This window comes from Stegodyphus dumicola, chromosome 3 (assembly GCF_044657685.1).
Source record: "Stegodyphus dumicola isolate Sdum_Otavi_A_Nest chromosome 3, ASM4465768v1".
NCBI lineage: Eukaryota > Metazoa > Arthropoda > Arachnida > Araneae > Eresidae > Stegodyphus > Stegodyphus dumicola.
In genome coordinates this window covers 153,959,092-153,984,740 of record NC_140770.1, presented here as the reverse complement: position 1 = coordinate 153,984,740, position 25,649 = coordinate 153,959,092, and the positions used below count along the sequence as shown (strand labels likewise).

At 33.8% G+C, this 25,649-nt stretch overlaps 1 protein-coding gene across 7 annotated transcripts in view; it reads right to left on the bottom strand.

Annotated features, from left to right (window-relative positions):
- Positions 1-273: 273 nt before the first annotated feature.
- Positions 274-25,649, bottom strand: part of LOC118188177 (uncharacterized) — a 728,837-nt gene continuing 703,461 nt past the window's right edge. For all 7 annotated transcript variants that reach the window (XM_085813502.1, XM_085813503.1, XM_085813499.1 and 4 more), the window contains 4 exons: positions 21,845-21,969; positions 20,457-20,624; positions 12,101-12,239; positions 274-2,474 (listed from right to left, as the gene is read on the bottom strand). In XM_085813502.1, coding sequence (XP_085669628.1) covers positions 2,354-2,474; positions 12,101-12,239; positions 20,457-20,624; positions 21,845-21,969 — 553 coding nt within the window. In that variant the 3' untranslated portion in view covers positions 274-2,353. The remainder of the gene's footprint in view (positions 2,475-12,100; positions 12,240-20,456; positions 20,625-21,844; positions 21,970-25,649) is intronic.

The following is a 25,649-nucleotide window of genomic DNA, read 5'->3' as shown; positions in this document are numbered from 1 at the left end:
CTCCCTCAGTGGCTACGCTGATGTGCACTTGTGAAATATGCTATCGGTGATCTGCAATATTTCTCTTGTGTTCAGGAGCGTTTGCTTTGTCTCTCGATCTTCTCGAGCTATATCTTCATACTTAACCCGCAACAGTATTGCAATATAACATGCAATAATATTGCAGCTGTTCAAATGTTCAAATTGGTTTGTATTAAGAGTTAATAAAATTTAGAGCTTTATTTGGAAACATTTAATACAAAGAGATAAAATTGAAACAAAGGAGAATTCAAATCTTGATATAATATAAATTTAATTTTCCAATTTTACATACGAAAACATACATATATTATATATTCACTCGCAATCAGATACAAGTATTAGAAGGATGATTGACACTTGATTTGTTGCCATTTAGCAAGATGAAATGTTGCACGAAACATGGACAATAAATACAGAGTAAGTTAGAGTTCTATGGCAGTAGTAAAAAAACAAATTATAAAAAGATTTTATTATTATTATTATTTAATTTTGAAGTATAAATATCAAACTATCTTGAACAACTCAAAATGTCATCGTCGATTTCAGTATTTGAACTAATGTTGTAAAATATATTATTATAATTACATAAAATTAATAAATTACATAAAATTTAATATCAAAACAGCAGTACGAAGCAGAATGGGATCAATACGGATGATTGACTCCAACAGAATGGGATCAATACGAAAACGGGGAATCATTAACATATAATTTCAGCACACTGTGACATATAAAAACTTAATCTTATGCAATTTTAATCTTTTCCGAAGTCGTCACTGAAAATCTCACTTATTTCTTTATAATAAATTCTAAAGCCTGGAAATTTTGTTGTTTGTTTTTTGCCTTTAGTCAAAATTTTTATAGAAAACATCTATGAATGTCTTGATTAGTTGTTTCTTATTTTCATAACCGTTTGTTAAAGACATATAGTTCTAATCACAAAATGTTTTAATAAGGTAAATGTTAATGTTTTGCATTTTTAAATTAAAAGAATGGGTACTTTCGTAGTAACGCGACCACTTTAGGGTAGTTAGGTGAATTTTACGGCAGAAAAAGAATAATGACTTTTTGTTATAAGCTTATTTATTACATGCATATTTTACGTTTCAACTATTCCAAAAAACAATCAATAAACTATTTATAAGCGTATATTTATTTATATTTTGTTTCGTTTGCTCTAGTAGAAATTCCACGGTCATTAGTTTGAGAGGAAATTCGAATTAGGGATTTTATTACAAAATACTGTATTCATGCAAAACATTTCCCGCAACTTCTTCTACTGTAAGCAAATCCCATAAGTACATATTTTTAAATCGAGTTTTAGACAAGAAAGAATCACATAAAAACGTTTTGAAATTGAAATACAGCTAAAAGAACGGGGAAAAAATGGCGATGGTGGATATTAAAACTGAAGATTTGTCACGTTCATGGTTGACAGAATTTGGCGCAAGCTGAAACTCTGACGATTTCTACTAAGGTGGTTGCGATAATACGTAAGTACCGAAAAATCAGTTTTGTACAAAATATGATATTTATTTTTGTCTGGTCCGTATAGTTATATTTACTAAAATATTTCTAAAGGATAAAACGCAAAAAGATTGACGTCCATAAGACGGAACTGACCGAGTTATTTAATTTTAGTTCATATTTTCTGAAAATTTAGAAGTTGTACACAAACTAATAGGTCATCTGCAAAAAAAAAAAAAACCTTAGTAAAATGTGAAATAAATTCTAATTTTTCAAATGAAGTAAATAACTTACGATTACTCTAGACCGTTCATTAATTATACTAACGTTCTGGAATTTATGAACGATCTCAAAAAATGAATTTCACACTCACTTACTAACGCTCTGGATCAATAGCACTCTGTGATGAAAATAAAATTCATAATCAGAATAAGTATGAACAATAATTTAAGCAACGAAATGGACAATGAATTCAGTCTATACATTTGAACGACAATGAATTACCAAAAACAAGATACATATATCTAAGACATTTTCTTTCACATATAACTAAACAAAAATCGGAAACATCTCATTAAAACGCATTTGTTTTCATTATAACATTTTCCAGTGAATATCTTTACAAGTCACTTGTGAATAGGATAAAAATTGCATCTTTTTTTAATTACATCTCGATTTCAGACTGGCAGCAGCTTCACTCATTATTGAGTTTTAAGGTCAATTTCGAAAATTCAGTGATCTTTGTAGCACCGCACAATGAAAACATTTCACTGATACCCAACCATACATCTCTCATAGAAAAATATCCATATAATTCACACAAATCTGAAATTGCTATATTTTCTGCCGCTTCTTTAAAATTCTATCAGAATTTGGTAGACCAATATAGATTGTTTTGCGCGGAGCTCGTGTTATTCACTTGTCTTCTCTGTTGATGATTGGTTGAATGACGGACAGTTCCTCCGCTTGAAGCTCTCAAGTCAAAGCTGTTGAAGAAAGGAATGTTTAAGTAATTGAACGGTCTAATCAATACATTACATATCACAAAAACCATGACTGTTTTTCAAGAAACTATTTATATTTAACTATGCTGCAACATAGTTTTAGCATATACCCTAATAAGATATGCTACCATATCTTTATCAGATATACGGACGGGCTGTTCGCACATTTTTTAGACGATTTTGCTTTACTGTAAAAAAAAATCATCTGCTTGGAAGTTATTTTTTAACTGCATCTTTATTTTTGAAAGCATAAATTATCGTTTGCTACTTGTCAGTTTTTGTTTTCACGAAAAATGGCGCTTTTAAAGAAGCAGTGGATGGAAGACTATGTTTGCGCTCTTTCCGAAGAAAATTACTCGTACCTAGATATTAAGAAACGCAGTGAAAGCCATGGTATTTCGATATCTAAAGCAAAGATAGGTAATATTGTCAAAAAGAAAAGAAAGAAACGTCAAAGTTTGGCTTCGAGTGGAAAAATTGTTCCAAATACGTATCCAACACAAAAACGGAATATTTCGAATGTTGCAAATGTAAGATCCTTAATGCTAAAAGACAATCCGCTAAGTCAAAGGACAATTGCAAAATCATTAAAATGCTCAGTGTCAACTGTAAAGTAATTTATGTTGATTTGAAACATAAAAGGCCGGAAAAACATGATGTGCATCGTCTTTCTTCACGGCATATAGCCGAGTACAGAAAGCGCTGCAGAATTCTTTATGAGAAACATTTATCCGGATAAAAATAGAAAAATGTTGTTACAGTAGATGAATCTTGAATGCATTTAAAAGGCTGTCATAATAGGAGATCCATTTATTATCATTAAAGAGAAGAAAAAACCTTAAAACATGGTTCAAAGAATCTAAAGAACGTTTTCAAAGGGATTGAAGATTATTGCTGGTCTTTCATATAACGGCAAATTTAAAATAAAGAGAGTGGAGAAAAATATTGAGATCAACTTTACATATTATCAAGAACATATTTGATACGCAATTTTTAAATATGAAATAACTTACAACCCTTTGTGAACTTTGGAAAGCTGTTCAATAGGAATGGGATAAAATACCTCTTCCTGTATTACAAAAGACATAGAAATACTACTAAATGCTGTATAAACTGCTATATATAAATGTAATATATATATAATGCTATATGTATTACATTTATATATAGCATTGTTCTAACATAGGTATTTTGACACAAAATCGGACTTTTTTTCTGAAATAACATTTGTTTCCCATATTTCCATTCTAAGGCTCAAATTACGCCTAGATATTAAATTTTGTAAAATCTGATGCGAAATTTACGGACATTTTTTTCAGTTTGCTCCAAGAATAATTCCCTTGACGAACTTCTGAATATGTGGCAACCAATTTTCCTTTCTCTTCTATTATGCCGGAGCGGGAAAAAAGACACGTTGTTCCGTTGTCACATCGTTCCTACTATCAATAATTTTAACAAAGTGTCTAAATCACATTTGATGTTTTACCGCTTTCGACAAATATGCCCAATTTCAAAACGCGCCCATATATAAATTCACCTATATCTTCCGAAATTTTGATCTCTCGCAGATACAGGAAAAATATACCAGTGAATATAAATATCCGACTCAATAACCATGATATTCCTGTTGCCAACTCCTATAAATACTTAGGTGTCTATATTGACAAAACCCTAAATTTCAAAGATCATATTCAATATGTTACAAATAAGGCTAACGCTGCTTTCATTGCTCTCTACTCATTAATTGGAAGAAACTCTAAGTTAAATCTCCGTACCAAGAAAAATATCTACATCTCACTTATTCGCCCAATAATCCTCTATGCAGTTCCAGCCTGGGCTACTGCCCGAAAAATAGACAGACAAAAATTAAATGTTCTTCAAAACAAAATCTGACGTAGCATCCTGGTTCGTGCGAAATTCTCAAATTCACAATGACCTGGATATCAACCCAATTCACAACCAAATCCTAATTTCTGCACACAACTTCTTTGACGATATGAGAAATTCTCACTATGAAGCTATTAAATCACTTACAGACTATGACCCTACTATTGAGCACGTAGTGAAAAGACCTCGAACGATCCACCACAATTCGAAGTGATGGTAGTGTATATATTGTACAAAATTTTATTTTACTATTACTCTTCAGTTACTTTTCAAGAAAGATGAACTTTGCAAAGTTAGGACTTTATTTTTCATCGATGAATTCTTCATTTTACTACTAGGACTTTATTTTTCATCGATGAATTCTTCGTTTTACTACTTATTTAGCCAAGATTTTTACTTTTACTTTTTATTTTTACTATTTCGTATCGTGTGTTTTAAAATCAAAGTTCGTGGTCAACACCAAGTGCTTACTCTCACTCATTAGCCCTAGTGAGCCACATGGCCTCATTTTCGCCTCTTACAGTTTCCTATTCATTTAATGATTATCTCGCAAGTTTAGATGATTTTTCAAGTGTTTCAAAAGACATAGGACTCTTAAATTCACAGATAGATGTTGCTTTTACTATGTTCGAACTTTATTTATTTCCAAAAACTACAAAAAACTTCATTTTTCGAACTCTGTCTCCTCGACCAATCTTAATGCCGGAAACTGATCACGTGTTTCTGCTCTTCTAGACTCACCCAGAAGCTTAAACTTTCATTTCGCCTCTCACCGCCATTGATATAATCACCCATTATATGCCATGCTATGCAATTTAGCAAAACTTATTTTGTGAGTTCTCTCGTTTATTGATCTCGCCGTCGGGCGCGGTGTATTTTTAAATACAGCTCTTAAATTTTTAACTTTATGGCCTATGGTATAATGATAATATATTGGTAAGAGCTCCTAGTAGCTAAAGCCAGCAGTAAAGATATGATCCAAGATCCAAGAAATTTTGAATAAAAACTGTAATTTTTGGCAGGTATGCTTAGAAATACGTCTACTTTAAGATGATGGTAAAAAATTTATAGATTATAATACAAAAGTTTTTTTCGAAAAATTTATATAAATGGTTTTAAAATACAAATTTTAAAAATAAATCATAAAAAATGGCCGAATTTTATTTGGAATGAACCCGAATTTTAAAATGTGAAAGGAAGAGTCGAATAAGTTTAATAAAAAAAGAGATATTAATAAATATATACCAAACTCAATTAACATTGAGGAGCTAAAATTTTGAGAGCTAATTTCTGAAAAACGACTCATGCAATTTTTACAAAACTTGGTAGTTTGGCGGAGTCGTAGAATTGAAATATGTAAAAAAATTGGCATGTCATTTCAGAAAATTTCCGATACTGTGTCAAAATACCTATATTAGAACGATGCTATATACAAATCTAATGCGTATCCTAAGTCGCGCTTTTAAGACATGAAAAACGCAAGTTGAATTACGTCAATCGGTGCAGTAGAACGGGAGATATAGAACTGTCGCCCCTCGCCCCCCTTTTTTTTCGCAGTGTACTTCTATTTAAGAGGCATATTTATTGCGGATTTCGCGAAGTGCTCTCGTAAAATAAATGCACAATTGCTTTTTGAATATTTAAATTTTTCTTTATTAAAGAAACGTAGAAATCTCCAAGTGGCGATAAACTGATGATAAAATATTATCACAGAAAATTTTTATTTATTATTTGGCACTGTTGTAGTTAACAGTTCGTTTTAAATGCGTTATTTTTATGTTCTTTATGATTTTTATGTTTTTTATTTCCTGGGGGAGGGAGGGGAGATTAGTTTTGAAACTATAGTCTTCTGCTTTATAATAGGCACTTCAGGGTAATTTCCTCCACACGACTTTCCTCTTAACCATGGTAACGACAGCTGTGGCTGTTTCCTCATTTCATTTCCGTTTAGTGGGCTTCATTAGGCTTTGTTAAAAGCGCACGAATGGACGCTCATTTATAATATGTTTTCAAATGGGGTGCAGAAGTTACGTGGTGTGCAGTGACGACGACACACATTACGATTGTAACTGAGGGAGAGTGAGAAGACTTTGAAGCACCTATTTTAGAGGAACATACTATGGTAAGCGAATGAAATGCAAATGTTTACATTAAAATTATTTATACGTTAAAACAGCAAGTAGCATAATAATTTGATAATTTAAGAATTTAAAACTATTTAAATATTTTATTAACTTTCCGTAATTCTGGTGACAATCTCTTCGAGACTTTGGATTGTGACATGAAATGTTCAGCTTGCGATAGTCTAATTTAATTCTTAAATTGAGGATAGGAATAATCGTTAAAAAGATAATTAGTCCCGAAATATTTTCGCAACACTTGAATTATCATTGTAAGACTCAAGAACTGGAAACTTTATGTAGATATAAATTCTTCTACTAATGACTTTTGAATAGCTCGTATATGTCTTTTCATAAGAAGAAAACTCAATAACTCTTCAGATTTCAATATTGGCTTTTCATTATCGCATCTGACAAAATTCTTTGAAATGTTTATCTTATGAAAATAAATTTAATTTTGCTCTGAATTATGTATGCGTTAGAAAAATCTTGATCGAAAACATATTTATTCTAGTACCGCCATTTGCTACACTGGCGTAAAAAAGCAACAATTAAGCAAAGCGAAAATTTCAGGAAGTTAGTAACAAAGAAATTGGGAAATATGCTTTTACGATTTTAGAAGAGGTAGATAATTTTGTGCAAGCTTGCATAAAAAAAGTACAATTCAGATCGTTTTAATATGATTATTACGACTGTCATGAACAGAACAATGTCAGAAGTTAAAAATCTGCAAAACGTGTAAACAGTTTCAGTTTGCACAGTAGAAACAAGTACAGAATTCCAAAGATTCATGCAAAATCCAAAGTTGAAAGAAAAACCAACATTCCTTTTCATAGCCTTTCATGTAATCTTTGTAAGTGTTTGCTCAATTAGAACATAAAACATATTTTCGAATAACGTTTTAAATTTCTTGTTAGGTTTCCTAAATCTCTTCTGTAAGCAACTCATTTAAAAATAATGTGTATGAAGAGAATGAGTATTAATTCCTGTTGTACAGCAAAATTTTATTTCTGTTCTTTGCTTAGCTTTTGAATCCATAATAGCATAGAAACATAACGGATTAACAGCATAGACAAATTCTTTCGGTAAGGAGACGGTTTTTCAGTAAAAGGACGTTGATGTCTTAATTTATGTGAATTAACATTTGGCATATTTGGTGGAATTTGTCAAATTTTTTGCCCTTATACTTCCTAGAGGCACTTTCTACATGCTCAATTAATCAATTAATTAATTACCGTAAGTAAAAAAAGTAAGTTATTTTCATAACCATGTTGCAGTGCATGTATGTTTTATATTAAGAACTTCTATTTTATTATAAGGGTGCATTTATTATAAATCAAATTAATTAACATCGGAAGCATTAATTAACTTAAAGGAACTTTTATATACATTTCTATTAATCTGCATAGCTTTCCTGATTTTTGCATAAAAGTGCGCAGTATTTTTACAGCTTTCAGTTATTTTAGTTTAAACATTTTCTAGTTCATTTGATAATCTTAACGGAATCGGCTTTGGTGATAAAGAAATTATTAAACGCTGTAGAAGATACGTTTCCTTAAAAAGACAACCCTAGAGGGCATATGTGCTCGTAAGTTTAATAAATTGAATTCCTTCAGATACAAGAATTAAGTAAGAAGTCGTCTGAGCTGTAGTGAGTTAATTATTACATTGATTATTTTCTCATCTGCCTATTTACAAGCTCTTGTTTTGAAATGATGCGGAAGGGAGTACCCAAAAATAACGGGATTTATTTTCAAGAAGTTTCATTTTACTTTACGCTTACACATTTTAGCCCCTTTGAAAGCGTTCTTAACAGCTTTCAACAGTTCTTAACAGCTGCACGCTTTCAACGTTTAGCCTACCGCTGGAAACATAAAAACATTTCTGGAACACAGACATATCAAGTAACATACACATGCATTAACATATCAATCATAACATATCATATGCATAACATATCAATCACGCATTAACACATTCATTTCAAGTAACATATCAATCATGCATTAACACATTCATATCAAGTAACATACACATGCATTAAGCAAGTACGATGCAAAATTAAGAGAATTTGCATATTACGTGGAATTTCTGAAAACCTAATAAACAGATTTTAATGAAATTTGATATGAATATACGCTTACTTCCAAAAGTTAAGCACGGAGAGAAAAATGCTAATTTCCGGAAGCCAATCAGAATTGAAAAGGATGCAATTCGCTGCAGAGGTAGATGGAAAATATGTTAGGAAACAGCCAGTCGCGCTTTCATGTCAAAAAATATGCAAAAAAGGCAGTCTTATAAGAAGCCAGTTTTATGAAGGTTTACAGAAGTTGATTGTAAGTGCTGATGGAAGGTGTGTAAAACTTTCGAACAATTTGTTTTCAAGACATACGTGTTTCTATGACTTCCAGAAGACGAATGGAAGCTTCTGAGCGCTGGCGTGTTGTGGGGCGTATTGAAGCAGGACAGTCGATCACAGATGTTGCTCTTTTCTTCGGCATTCATCATTCTGTAATTTCACGTTTATGGAAACAATTCCAAACCACACAGACAGTAGCCGGTCGCCTAAGGGTTACAACCCTCGCGGAAGATCGATATATTGCTATTGTAGCCAAGCGGAATCGCAGAGCGACCTCCACACGTGTGACATCTATGGTTAAAGCGTCGATTGGTAAGACGATATCTGCAGCTACTGTACGCCGAAGATTACACATGAGTGGACTGTATGCCTGGGTACCTCAAGTTTGTGTTCCTCTATCCATCCAATCAAGAGGGTCACGATTACAGTGATGCCGGAAACATGTCAATTGGAATGTGTCTGACTGGGGCAATGTCATGTTTACTGATGAGTCAAGATTTGCTCTGGAGCCAATTCACAAGCGTATAAAGATATGGCGGGAACAACGAACACGCAATCAATCCCAAAACATCATCGAATATCACGCATTCCGAGGCGGAAGCATTATGGTGTGGGCAGGGATTTCATTAGGATACCGCACCGACCTGCAAATCTTTAAACGGGGTTCTTTAATGGCTGTCCGGTATCGAGATGAAGTTCTAGAACAAACTGCGAGATTGTACGCTGCAACAGTTGGCCCTACTTTTGTTTTAATCGACGATAACGCACGTCCCCATAGAGTTGACATCGTCGATGACTACCTGGAGAGTGAAGGGATTGCGCGTATGACGTGACCAACATATTCGCCCGACCTTAATCCCATTGAAAATCTTTGGGATGCTCTCGGCCGTGCTGTATCTTCACGTTTCCCACCTCCAACCACACTTATTGAGCTCGAAACTGCTCTACAAGAAGAATGGCGATTGCTTAATTCTGCGGTGGTTGACCACCTAATTGAAAGCATGGTCACAAGGTGCAAACTTTGTATACAGATAAGGGGGGATCACATACCCTATTAATGTCCTTTTTTCATTTTATGCTGTTTATTTTCACTTTATACATAATTCTGTTTAAGTCTCCAGTATGTCATTATCTGAAATTTAATATTGTTTTCATTTCTGTATATAATTATTGATTTTGTTTTATGCATAAATTTATATGCTACTTTCCTGCCGAATTTTGTGTCAATCAAAGCAGTATTTGTTGATTTTTTTGCATTTTACATCTTCGTGCTTAACTTTTGGAAGTGAGTGTACATTTGCAATAGAGAAAGAGATTTACCATTCAAGAGCCATTTTATGATTATCAGTCAAACTTATAGTGCTGAGCTACCTCAAATTCACACCTGCAGCAAGGTAGTTTTAAACTTCGGGAAGGCTTTCGGAAGAGGATGGCGAGATGGAATTGCCCTACCAAGATCGTCTCAGACATGTACTATAGGATTATTGTCAGGAGATGTAACTGACCAATCCATGCGGCGAATATGCTTACTTTGCTTACTTTCCAGGTAATCGTGACCAGCTGAGCTCTATATGGACGAGCGTTCTCGTCCAATATCAGGAACCCGGGACAATTTGCGCCTCTGAAAAATCAAACATAGAGTTCTAACATCACCTCTCTATATCTCACAGCAGTCAGAAAACCTTTGATAAGCACATGCAGGGGTGTGCGGCCATCGAACATAATGCTTCCCCAAACCATTACACATGTACCATTGTAAAGATCGCTTTTCCCAATGAGGAAGGGATGCTATCGTGTTCCAGATTCTCTTCAGATACAGGTTTCCCGAGAATCAGTGTCCAGTATGAATCTTGACTGATCTGTAAAATGCATGGTGTTCCACTAAAATCGGATCCAAGGCGCATGTTAAATGCTTTTTCTTGTGTGCTGCGCTAAGCGGAACGCAAATAGCGCAAAAATGGCGTACAGCCCTATGTGAGGAAGCCTTCGGGCAACTGTAGAGCGTGAAACTAGGTTCTAAGTAGCAGCATAAAGCTCACTGAGCTGTGAAACTGTAGGAATCGTGTGTCGCCGCGTTGAAATTGCCAAACAACGATCCTCATTCATCAACTGGGTATTGATAGACCTTGTCCAAGAGCAGTAAATCTTGTCTTCCCAGGTCTTCTCGATATGGATCCAGTATCCTAAAACTGTTTCCACAGATTGTAGACAACACTGGGCGTCATACTGAGCTCTATAGCTACTTGATTGGCCTACTTTAATTTATCGTCAATCCTCAATCTCATTCCGTCCTCCATCCGTTCGCAGCTACTCATTTTATCTCATACCTTTATAAAATTCAACCAACTCTTGCGAGAAACACGGCGAATTTCGTGAAGGAGAACGAGCGCAAAAATCGCCCAAAACCCCTCGTGCGCAAATATCCCCTCCACAATCACAGTTCTACAGACACGCACATGTATGCATAAATATTCGACTCTAAATATTTGTATAATTCTTCGGCGGTATAATTCGTACCTTTGGTGTAATACTCTTCGTGAAAATAGACATAATTTGAAAATTTTCTTAATTATGCATATGAGCGATTTCACGGCACTTAATCTACAGCACGTAATTGCTTTTTTCCCTAATCACGTCTTGAGACGTTGATTTATCTACGGAAATATGAAAAAGTTAGACTGAGTAAGAAGAAGATTTAGTTATTAGGAACAGTGTTATAAAATGCACCATGATATTTTTCCCTAGAAGTGTCGGATAGAGAATGTTTCTTTAGAAAGCTGAAAAATGGTATCTCAACAACCTTCATTCGTAGCATTTGTCACATTACCTCAATGTTTTAGTTCCGCTCACAAGTGAATTTAGAAGTGGTAGCGGTCCTCAATTGAAATGCCGCCGTTTTTGTGCCTCGAAAACCACTCGTACACTAGTGATTTATTAAAAGTAATTTGGGTAAAGATTTTGCAATGCATAACAACGATCTCAACCGCAGTTGTCCTTACTACCACCGCCACCACCAGTAACATAAAACACTTCACTCACATTCTTTGTTCTTTATGGTTGCAGGTCACCAAAAATGGCAGGATGCCACTTTTGTGCAAGATATAATAATAGTGCAAGATATCCGTAGCTCTCAACATCTAGCAGCACAATTCATGATTTGAAATGCTAACTTGTAATGTCGATATTCCAGTTGTTTTTAAATATCATATGTATTTGAATATCACAGATCTGAAGTTATGTACCTGGTTGGTGTAGGTGAACTTCCATGTATCATTTCCCCTCCAGCGTTCGCAGGATTTGCCTCGTTGTAAGGAGGCGGAGGATCTGAAGGAGTCTCGCAACCCACTGCAACACTGCCAGCTGCCATATGCCTGCTTATACCTGAGTAAAAAGGAAAAGAAAGGTTGAAAATTTAGTCAAAATTAAATTAAGTAGGCATATAACATTCAATCAGAAATCTTTAAAAAAATTATGTTCGTCATTCGAAAACTCTAATCTTCACAGTTTTCCCATTATTTGAATCTTTCAGATTTTAATTTTGAAAACGTGTTAAACATTTCATCTTAAACTTCGAAAAGATTATTTTTATTGACGTCTAAACGAAAAATTTTTTTAAAAAAGAAGGGAATAAAATAATATTTTTTATTTTATTAAAATAAATTTTTTATAAAATAATTTTTTTTAAAAGAAGAGAATTTAAATTGACCCGCATTATTAATTTTATTCTGCAGATGTTCTGAGCTCCATATTCCTGCATTTTTGGAGTGAAATTTCGATGTTCCATGTTTTATGTTTGTCAATTTTAATTCTTGAAATAATTCAGAATATTCCACTCTTTTGACTTAAAAAAATTACAGAAAGTGTAAAAAGAAATTAACTGAAATATATTTTGTCAAATTATATTGAAAAAAGAATCCTTAGACACAAAATTTTTAATTATGAACTTCTTTCACTAAACTTCCCTTTTCCCTCTTAAAAACACAGATGTATTTTTAAAACTGTTTTCTTAATTTTTTTTAATAAAACTCAGATTTTTATGTTTGTTTTAAATAAAGAATTTTAAGTAATTTTTTTTATTTTAATTTAAACTTTTCTTATATGAAAAATTTCAAGGATTTGAATTTGAGTAAATAAGATTCATTTTACGATTCGAATTGAAGCAAAATTAGGATTCATATCATATCTAAAATAATGTAAGTTATTTTAAGCCTTATAGAGTCTTACCTAGACTCTGGAAGAGATAAACGACTTATCACTATGTCTTGCAAAGGACAACATAGACGTGAAAGGGTATAAAAGATCCTTTTATTACAATCAGTAGATTATTAGAACTCGCTGCTCGTGCTTACAGAACCAGCTAGCATTTATTGCGTAAACCAAAAGTAAAGAACTGAAATTAATTACACTGCTGGCCATTAAAACTGTAACACCAGGAAGGAATGATCTGATGAACGTCAAAATCACATGAAAAGAAGTTGGGATATGCAAATGATTAGTATTTTAGCGCATTTAAACGACGGAGGGATAAACGATGTCTGAAGTACTGCATTAAAGAAAAGTTGTGAAAAGATGTCTGAAGTACTGCATTAAAGAAAAGTGGATTTCTCATTCGGAAAGCGCTTTGTAAGGTTGGAGTTTGCTCAAAATATCTTGTTATGTCTCGAATAAGAAGAGGAAATGCTTACCAGCAAGTTTCAAATTCGATAGAGGTAGGATCGTTACTTACCGAAAGTGTAGATTATTGCGGGTCGCACTGGTCGACACTCAGCCACTGTCACGCGAATATGGAATCAATGGATTGCTGAGGCTCATACTGAACGGCATGCAGGATTTCAACGCCCTCCCATGATTAACGCCAGAGAAGACAGATATATTATGAGGTCATACCTGCAAAACCGTACGACCACATCACGGACCATTAGTCAGGAAATTGGCATGCTTTCATCTGCTCGTAAGGTGAGTCGACGTTTGCAGCAGCGTCGACTATCAGCAGGGTGACCATTACTTCGGCTTCCCTTGACAATGCAGGACAGAGAGAGACAGCAACTCCTAGCCGCCAGATGTCAAAGCTAGGTCAGGAGTGGCACAATGTCGCCTTTTCAAACGAGTTCCGGTTCTACGTGCAGTATTCTGATGTCCTTATACATGTCTAAGGGTCCGAGGAGATCGCATATCGCCTGCTTGCATTCGATATTGGCATAGGGGACCTGCACTTTGTGCGATGGTTTGGGCAGCCATTGTGTACACGACACGCACATCTCTAGTTCGGATCGACAGTAATTTAAACGCAGATGGGTACATTTCTGACATCTTACATCCAGTGGTTGTGCCTTATCTTCGAGGCCACCTAACTGATGAGGCTGATACCAACAACTGCAGTAAATTAAATTAATGGTTTTTTGCACAATAAATGTGTAACTGCATCGCACATAAAGTGTATAACTTATTTACAGCATCTTCAGCTACTTTGCGGCATAGTTTGAGAAGATATTAGGAATTTTTTACTCGGCCAATACATGCGACATCAGAATATTAATTCAAAAGACTTTTTCGTTGTCCTATCCCCTCTCATTCTTACTTCCTTTATCTCTATTTTTAAAACTTAGTTATGCAAGGTATTTTCTTCCTCCTTCCAGCATCCTTCGTGGTGTAATGGTAGCACACTCGGCGTGTATTCGGGAAGTCCAGGTTTAAGTCCCGGCGAGGGCATCGCTCATTTTTCATGTACTCCTGCTTCAAAAAACTCTAATATCCCTACAGTTCATTTTTTTGAAACAATTTCCAAAAGAACTGAAAAAAGAATGAATCCCACAAATTAACGAACATTACGAAATTTTTTTAATAGTTAATCTAACTGCAATAGAAATCAACAGCCTATTATTGCACTCATTTTCAGGCACATTATGTGAAAGTACTGCATACAATTTCATGCACTTTTATCTAAAGGGACATTTTATGTACTTTTATTTAAGAAATACCACGTACAGTCATCGCATAAAATCCGATTTCCTTTTAATTATTACTCAAACATTTTCCCAGATCTGAACGAAGAAAATACAACACCGAGACACTAAAGACTACATTAAAGAAAATAAAAAATATTCAGGCGTGTACTTACAAGTTTATTAAAAATGCATTCAAACTTAATATAATTCCGATAACTTTCTTAAAATACAGTTAGCGATTGGAAGGATAAAAAAAAGCAAAAATTTTTCTTTTTACTTTTATCTACTTCTTTCTTAGTAAAAAGAAAATAAATATATATATAATTCTCTAACCGCTTAAAATAAGCCTCCGAAAATGTAAAAAGCTCAAGATAAAGAATTTTATTTATTTATTTACTTTTAATGCTTTCTATTTAAAACCATAGCATTAAAAGTAAATAAATAAATAAAACTTTTGCTTTTCTTGTTCGTTATGTGCGATAAAATTCTCAAAGTATTAAAAATAAACAGGTACAAAAATAAACGTCCATAGGCGGATCAATTCCGTAATGAAGTGGAAGTTTATCTAAAGATAAAGAATAAACTGTTTTTACAAGCAAAATCGTCTGAGAATCAATGGAAAGAAAAACGTGAGGAATTTCACTGTAATTCGAATTTAATGACCTAATAAGCTCAGCTGAGAAAATGGCAGGCAATATATAGTCCACGGGAAAGCTTATGATAGCAAATGGAGCTCGGTAACTGATTGCTTGTTTGTTTTTGATCGCAAAGACAGAAAATCTGTTTTGCCGTTCCGTTTATTGTCGGCAGTGTTTTACGATGTTTTAGTGTTATTATCTTACGACGACATTAATTTTCAAAACTGCACAAAGAATAGCCGAACGGCATCCCTAATTCGTTTCCTCGAAAACTGATATTGTTTACAGAAAGCGAAATAAAATGCGTTACGGTTGGAGCAATAACGCATTAATCTCCAGGCGAAAATCCGAGCAATATGAAAGTTCTATACGTAAGAAATGACGTTAATCATTTATGTTGTCTTTATAGCCGTAGACGCGTTGCTATTAAATCTTCTGCTGGAAATTTCTCAAATTTAAAAGCTGATATTGGCAGCAAATGTAACAATAATTACTGTATGTATATCTTAAATAAAATTAAAAATGACTCGTTTACGTGAATTCTAATTTTCCTAATTATTTATAAACAATGCTTTACAAGTGCAATAAATTTGATTCGACATACTTAAAAGAAAGCCATTAAGTGAAAATTAACTGCTAAATTCTTAGAAAATAATAAAAAAAAATACACGAATAAAAAGGAAATAAAGTTTTTGGTCACCAAAAACAAATTTTCTCTCAGGATTTGCCTTGCTTTAAAGGAATTTTGCTTTTTTTGATAGCCTTAGATCAAGGAGACACTTGCACAAAGTTTCGCCCTAGTAAAACGTTGCGGGGGTTGTTCAGCCTTTCACGGGCACAGAGAATGATTGATTTGCGAAAGCTATGTAAGTATCATAACAGTTAACTTTTATAGTTAAGTAAGCATTCATTAAATGTGTCAATTTATTACAAAAGTTTTACATACCGTTAGTAGGAATGTTTAAAGAATTAAGTAATTTTTTTTTTCTGAAGGCTGCAAATTCGGCAGCTCTCTCCATAATTTCGCCATTTTTTAAAGTAGTTTCGCATAAATAGAGGAGGCCGATGTTTGTCATTCCAAATAGCATACAGCCATTTCCAGTGCTTTTTCTCCATCTGTATGTGATATGACGGAGGTCGCATCGCCATCGATATCGGAGACATCGTCATCGTAAACCACGATGCGACAGCTCCGATGATGTCCTCAACTGGCAAAGTTTTTAGCTGAAGATCCCTGTTAACAGTCAACCACCGCTTCACGTCTTCAACATCGTGGCATCCACTAAGATACTTGAATGACTACCCGAAGTTGTTAGTAGAAATGATTGTCTCTTCAACTGCCTCTCCTTCTGCGGTTCTTTGATACGGTGATAAAAGTTTCCGATAAGATTTTATCATTGTAGATTTCTTTTTTTTTTAACTTTATTATTTATTTTGTACTTCAAATACATAGTTATGGAACTTTCAATTTTTTATAATTTTTTGATTATCGTACTTAAATTAATTACGACCGGTTAAAGTGGAGATCAGGTTAAGCAGAAGTCGGTTAAGAGGGAGGCTATTGTATTTGCTTGTGAGCCTTTGCAAATTACTGAATGTTTTGTAACATCGTTAAACATCAATGAAACGCTTTCCACAATCAATTCCATCATTGCTGAAATTATGCTACTATAACATTTAGGCTTTGATTAGTGTTGGCAAGAAATGCTATTTAGAATGGTACGGCTGAAAATTGACTGAATGCAGTCACAATACGACTTGAATGAATTGAACTCTTTATTAAAATTTCAGATGTTAATCTACATGAGCATAATAATAAAAATCGTATATCTGTTGCTACGTTATTTCCATTTTCATGCAAAGATATTTTCCTTTTAAAATACACAATAGATGGTTAGATTTTTATTGAAATTTATATTTTTTTATGTTAAAACTTTGGAAGTGAATGGATATAAAGTATTTCAGTAAATTCTAATTTTAACATAAATTATAGTAGATTGTTTGAAAAACTTGCCATTAATTTTTATCCATCTCCTGGGATGTCGTCATTGATCTACTAAAGTTTCTTACTTTATCTCTTAATTTATAGTCTGATTATTAAAGATAAGAAGAGTCTATCCACTTCTTAAGGTAGTGCTTAGTACTAAAGATAAGAAGAATCTAACCACTTCTTAAAGTAATGCTTAGTGCTATCTTTCACCTCTTCATCATCGTTAAACTGATATTATTCTGTATGCTAATTTAAATGATGGAACAAAAAAATGTAACTCGAGGCAAGGTTTAAGAAAAGGAACAGAAAATGGCAACTTTAAAACTACATTTTGTAAGTCTATTCAAGATAGGATGTATGCGCAAATATATTTTCTATTTTCGTGGAGCAGAACAATTTTCGAACTGAGTTCATCCTGGCGCTTTTACTCAATAACATGGGGAAGTTCAAAAACTACTTTGCAGTAATATACGTCGCTAATTGTAATTAATTTCAAAAGATAAGAAATTTCAAATCAGCAATGTAAAACTTTTTATGGTTCTTCAGTTTAGGTCAAAATGTAGTAGATTACATTCATCCTCAAAATACTGATGATAACACTTTTCGTGCAAATGATTATGTCTTCATTTTCTGAACTGCCAGTAAATAGTGGCGTTTTTCTCATATGTTTTCTTCTTAAGTTCAGAATCCAAAAGTACATACAAGTCTAAACTCAGTTCATACGATAAAAGACTTGTTCCTCAATGTTAACTATGCCAGAGGATCTAGAGTTTATCTGTTACGGTACATAGTGTAATCCCACCTTACACACCGCATCCAGTATTTATTAAAAACAAGGATAAAGATATTATGATATAATTTAAATACAATTCGAAATTCACAAATTAAATTGAAAACATTTGTTTTGATGTAACAGAAATAACAGCTAAACATAATAAGTAACAGATAAACATAAAACGTTTGAGAATAATATCAAAAAACACTGTAAATAAGAATCTGAGAGTTCAAGGATCTGCAAATATAAAAACTGGGAATACAAAACTTAACCTTGACAAGAAACCAACACAGTTTTATAAAATGGTACTTAAAATGGTATGCTAGATATAGACACTGACTCTCTATACAGCTTCGACGACGATTATGCACAGCCTACTTCCTCCTGAATGAGGAGCAGTTCACCTTATCCACTGCGCTCTCTTAATCGCAGACAGTCACAGTCACCAGTATAAAGTTCCATCCGCTCCCCACGCCGACCCAATGAGGAAAATTAACTCAAGCGACCTGTGCAGGAGATTAAGCCTCGGATGAAGAAAATCCTCTGACGTACACAACAGCCATGTTAAAAAAGAAACCACCTTTATCAACATGACCGAACACTGTGTAAAACATTCTTGTTGATTTGAGTGTCGATTATTTCGTCATATCCGAAGAATTACACTGGCAGTTCTGCTATGCTTATTGAGGATAATAATTATAAAATGCTCCTATGATTATTCAGAATGGACCTATACTGAAAACTGCTTGTGCTAAACCTGGAGCCGCCTCGGGACGCTGTATTTTAAAGGTTGACTTGAACTGGACTAAGAAGCCGTTTGAATTGTGTTTCCGTAATGTAGCCATTAAATGATACTTGGATGGAACTTTTTCAATGACACCAGTGCCAATATCGATAGTGAAAATCAAAAATCTCAACTTGTAAAAATCCTTCCAGACAATAAAGATTTAAATAAATGGCAACAGATTGTTGGCAGCGGATTTCTGACATGCGAAAGAAGTCTATCGATACCAGATTCAGTTGTCATCATTGAGGATGATTGTAATAAAGTTTGGCCCCATTTGGATCAACATGGGATCTATTACGATCCACAAAAGATAAAGGTTGTAGCAAAATTCCCTGTTCTATTAAATATCACCTATGGCCGAAGTTTACAGGGCTTGTACTTCTACTACGACGATTTATAAAATTTTGCTGATATCGCAAAAACCCTACCTGCATGACTTATTGAAGAAAGATGCAAAATTGTTATTTAACATATTACAGAGGGAATCTTTTACAACACTCAAAATATTACTGAGCAATGGCCTTGCTTTAGGGGATTTTATTCCAAATGCAGAAATGAGGTACACATTCGGATTTTAGCGGCTATGGCATCGGTGCAGTACTGATTCAGATTCAGGATGGCAGAAAATGTACGCATCCAGGTCCCTTACTGCAGCTGAAAGGAACTATTATATGTTCGAAAAGGAATGTCTTGCCGTCATCTGGGTGATCAGAAAATTCAGATCCTATCTCTATGGAAAACCCTTCACCGTAGTCGCGAATCACCACAGTTTATGTTTGGCTGGCCAGTGGGTCATTCATCTGGAAGACTTGTACAGTGGGCTCCCATTTTTCAGGAGTACGGCATCAGTATCTTAGAAAACTTGAATACAGATTCACTATCAAGGAAGCCCCTTGTCAAACAAATTATTGAGAACAATTACGATATCCCTTTCTTTGCAGAAACCGCAGATTACGAAAAAGAGCAGCAAAAAGGATAAACAGTTGAAGTCCATCATTAAAACTCTCAAAAGAAGCGAGGCGTGCTAAAATTATCAAATAACTGGTACATTTTACAATAGAAGCTATGATCCTATGGGACAGCAATGGCTTCTGGTAGTACCAAGATAACTTCGCAGCCGTGTTCTAAGAATTTTTCATGATGCTCCAGCCGCCTGCTATCCCAGACGTGCCAAAACGTACAACCGAATAAGAAGGAAGTAGGATTGGCTAGAGCTATATGAAAGCACACAACGGTATATCACACTGTCGAGAATGGAGACGGAGACCAAAATTTCCACCAGCACATCTTCATCCGATAAAACCCTCTGACATGCCGTTTGCCGAATTTGGAATGAAAAAAGGATAAATCGGTGCCCGTAAAAATAATGCTCATTTCTTGTTTGTTTTCCTATGTACTTTCGATAAAAATAAATGAAAAATGGATTGTTAAAGGGTGACTAAAGTCATATAAATGTACTTAACCTCTCTGGTTGTTCATAGGTACGGTATATGCATGTTCGGGATTATCTAAGTCTACTAAAACGTGTGGACCATCCAAAGGAGTTGTAACTGCCGTGGTTTGACCGGAGAAGGAGTACATGTTCGCCATACCACTCGTTGTGCTGCTGCAATGCATAGTATATAAAGGACCTGAAATTGAGGAAAGACAGAAGATAAATGTTACGTTATGATATCTTCGAGGTCACTCATAAAAGAAAATGAATTTATATCAACGGTTAAGAACAATATTTCTTACTAGAAAATCTTCATTTAATGCCGAATTAGACTGTGCATTTCTGATCATAAATAGTTCAAGGGAATAAGTATATCTTCTATTTTAATTAAGATTACCAATTATTTTCGATATTTCTATTTAAATTGAAATCTGAAAAGGATGTAAAGAAACTTTACCTTCTGCGAAACTTTACCTTTCTGCAGTTCGTATAGTTAGAGATGTAATCTATGTAATACTAGCGTACTAGGTAGCAAGATTGCTAGCTGATGTTTGCCACGAAAGGAAAAAAGCATTTTGTGAGTCTCCAAATAAATCCTGAAGCTGATAAAAGAATAACTATTTATGAGCACGAAAGTTATTTCTAGAAATGGAAGATACTAGAGATTTCTCTGCAGCCGAGGAAAAACTGTATAAGACCGAAGAGAGAGTATCAGTTTTCGGTTTCTCAATTAGAGTCGACTACGGAGAACTGAGATATGTCCGTGTGAGCTTCGTTGTTTAGATGCGCTTGGCATTGCACGGTGTTTAACGTTCTCAGTAATTTGAAGTGTAGTTACTGATTGTGCACTGCGATACTAGTGTTTTTACCGAAAATTACAGAATTCTAAAGCATTCCTTTTAGTAAAATAAATTTTATCAAGCCATCATCGGTTCTGTGTGCATAGAATATATTACGAACCTGTACGCACGCAACAATGCTAATATTATATACTTATGGGATAAATTTGTTCTAATGGGCTTTTTGAAAGGGTTTGTATACATTCTACTGGTATTTTTCTGTATGAGCAAGAGAAACTTGGCTAAGATTCGAGCTCTCTGCAGTTAAATGGGACGAAGTAGATGTTCAGTTGATTCTAACTATTCAGTAAATGGGTCCAAAAGGGTTAACATTATAGGCTAGTAAGATTTAAAAAATTATTTTAAACATAAAAATAGTTATAGAAAAGAAAATTCTAAACTTTTATCTGCGCAAATTTGCTGTGGATATTGGAACAAAATGCCCTTCTGACATGGATAATTAAGGAAGAGTTTTTGTATTGTTGAAAGTTAGCAAGCATGACACGATAAACAAGATTGGTTTCTGTGTGCAGTTAAATGAAAACTCATAGAGGAAAATACTATTGGCAAGACTTACCTCCATTAAGAGAGGGATGAGCTCTTCTGTAAGGGACGCATCTTCGGCATATTAAACAGGAAACTAAAGTGACAAGAATGACCATCAGTACTGATCCTAACGCGGATCCGAGGAGAACAGACTGGCTGTGGAGAAAATAGAGATAATTTACTCATACAATTTATGCTTAGATGAATATGTGTAAAATTATTGGTTGCAACATTGATAACAACAGCATGAAAGTCATAAAAATAATTGAGATATTTAGCAGTTAATGTTTCAGGTTTAAAACCGATATTCTAAAAGTTATTTACAGCATTTAACAAAAACTTGGACTCAAGCGAAATAACCTTATAACAAACTTTTAAGAAAAAATTATTTCTTTTACTAAATAAATTAATTAGTTTATTGCTTCTTCACATTTTGGGCTATATTATTAGGTCTCAAATTGCTGAACTAAAATTCATCATTAATAATAAGATGCTACAACAACTTAATCATCGCTATTTATGTTAAGTAGAATGGTGTTAGTGTGACCATATTTTGTAGAGCAACCGTAGCTAGAGCTGCCAACTGTTTTCTATATTGACTCTATATTCATATGAAGCGAAGGCTGGTAATTTTTATAATTTTAAATCTTATGAAATTTCTTTAGCTGTAGCTCCAATAAAAGTAATCACAGAAATTATATAACATTATGTAAAGATTTTTGAACTTCACAATACAGTAATTTCGATACTGTTCTGTTTTGAGGGCCGTAAAAAAATTCCAGCGAAAATGTATGCGCAAAAGCGCCAAATCTAGCAAACACGCCCATTTAACAGCGCGCCAAATCTAGCGTTCGCGCTGGCTTCAGATTGCGTAAGTTTATATAGTTCTATATTTCTTAAGATGCCATTGAAATGCTAGTTTAATTTTTAAATCCTTTTTTGATATCCTATGGATTAAACAATTTGGGAATTGCCCATGATGAAAAGTAGGCAATAGAATTTAGGGTAAAGTGCAGAATCACTTACTGCTTGACGCGTTTTTAAGAATTGCACATACTCGGTATCCATGTGCACATCGACCTATTTTCACTTAAAAAAAAAATCCCAGAATTGCACAAAAATGGCACTGCGCACCCCCTTGACTTTATATATGTACACATAGATCTATTTTCATTTAAAAAGTAAAATCAAATTGACAAAAATTCAATTGTTTTTACCCTTGTAAAAAGCGGCAAACAAATAAATGAGCGATTCTGCACTTCTGAATTCCGATTCTGAATATTTTCAAAGAAAAGGCATCATTCATTATAGAAAATTACGTTTGAACAACAAACGAGATGAAATTATGCTTTAGCGATAAGTCGGTAGCGAAATAGCGATGCAGGCATCCATTCAGTTATGTTTAGCAATTTTGGCAATGTTTAGCAATTAGCCGAACAGCTGATGGAACAGTTTTTTTTTTTTTTTTTTTTTTTTTTTTTAAACAGAGTGAAAATTTTTTGTCAATAAAATAAACTCAACTGAATTCGAAGTTCACTTACTAAATATTTCTCAAAACCTATAAGAAAAGTAATAATAATAATAATAATAGTAATGATGATAGAGTAAAGAAAAAAATTCAAATTTATATTTATTTTCTATCTGAATTCTTAAATTTGGTATCTGCACGGCATTTTTGTTCGCAGCCTTTAGAATTCAAACATACTGACAACTAAATATTAAATTTTCAAAGTGACATTTATTTCAAATCCTTCAATGTGTTGTATTAATCATAATAAAAATTATTCTATTTAAATAAATAAAAAAAAAAAAAAAAAAAAAAAGAAAGAAAGAAAGAAAATGTGTCCAAGTTGGGGAAAATTTGAGAATAAATAATGAAAATTTATTCATTTTCTCTTATTTATTCAATTTTTCTTCAACACTTATAAATATACATATGTTTGTATGTAAATAATTACAAACTTCTTTACTTCTCACTACAGCATGTGACATTTAATGGCATTTGCATTCTTCCGAAGTTTGTAGGCTTGAAGAAAAATTGCTAAAAATTATCTTCATCACGGATTGTAGATATTTATTTTTCAATCGGGTTCCTTTTTTATTAAATTTCAGTTGTGAAAAAAGAAGCTGTTCACATATAAATGTGTTCTTAAACAAAGCAATTTGGGGCAAAAATTCGTTATTCGAGCGTATTTATTAAGTACAAATAAGAGTTAACCAAATTTGTATCTTCAAATCTTTGAAAACGATTTATACCGCAATTATAAATTAGTTAGTCTCACTTACATTTATTTTGTTGCATTATTCACATTTGTTTTTAATTTTAATGGAAATAATGTAAAATTGGACTTCTGTAACTGAAATCTTTGCAACAAATACATAATTGAAATAAATTTGCGGACCGCATAAAATTGCTTATGTGCCGCATGCGGTCCGTGTCTGCCAGTTTCAGACTATTGGCATAAGATAATGATTCGTTATAATATTAAAAAAAATTATGCATAAATTTTCTCAAGTCAAATAACTTACACTGTATATGTTAGAGTTGTGTTATGAATTTCCCTAGGAGCAAAGAAATCAATAATAAAATTACTTTTATAGGGGCAGAAAATCCCTGTTTAGATTGATAAACAAAGAAAGAAACCTCGGAACAGCATCAGCAGTCAGATATATACAATATTCGATCGAAAAGTTATGTCATTTCATATCAGACACAAATCTGTCTGCTAGATGGAGGGGATTGTTTCCGAAGCATATTAAAATTCAAAAGACTTGCTCCCTGCGTTTCGAACAACACTTTCAGGAATGTGTTCCGCCATCCGCCTCGATGTCATCCGAAATATGCAAGGGACTTCAGCCAGCCGAGGCTTTTAACTGCAAGTAGCGATCGAAATGAAATTCCAAAGCTTGTCCTATTACATTTCGTATCGACGAGGAATTTTGATGCCTATCCCGCTTCGATAGGTGCTTTGAATTCGAGAAGCTGACATGGCAGTTTACGCTTTGCTGTTTTTTCAATGTTTTATTGCTCCGTTAGAATACTACATTCTAGTCTATAACTTAACTTTCAGCTAATATATATTGATTCACGCAGTGGTAAGAAGCCACCGAATGGTAAATGCAAGTTTTAAGTTCAGTATATTAAATTACTGAGGTTAAGGATAATTTAAAATGAAAATAGAAATAAAATTATAGATCGTATCTCCCTTATTTTCTCGTGTATTCCTCTCCCCACCTTTTTTAACGCTAAGTTCCGAAAATCATAATAATAATAATAAACCATTTGCACATATTTTCCTTTTACATAATTTCATAACATAGCAAAATATAACTTACTGTAATAATTACATAACGGAGTAATTAACTAATATAATTATAAGGATTTTGAGTTTCTACTAACGCTTATTTTATTTAAACTTTGCTATCCTCTCTTGTTTTCTATTACCACCCAGAATAAGCGCGAGTAGAATTTTTTTGCTAATGAATTGCAAAACGGTAGAAGGTATTTAAGAAGTGGCTTCTATCCAAGAAGAGAGAGAATCTTCTTACTGCAGTACTACGCGCGTGGTTTTCAGTCAATTCGTGTCCGCCTTTAGGCCGGAACTTAGTTCCTGCTGACGTACTAGACATATTGTATTATTTGCATTTAGCTCACTACATGCGCAGTGTCAAAAGGCCAATCTTCGCGTTAATAGTCTCTGAGAAACATTTAAGTTTAATTCTTATTTAGTTAAGTTAGTTGTTAAATGAGTATTTCTCATTTTTTACGTTTTAGACCAAAAGTATTGGCCTCTGGTAAGTATCCAGAAGTGCAGGAGCACCTGTGCGCTGTGTGA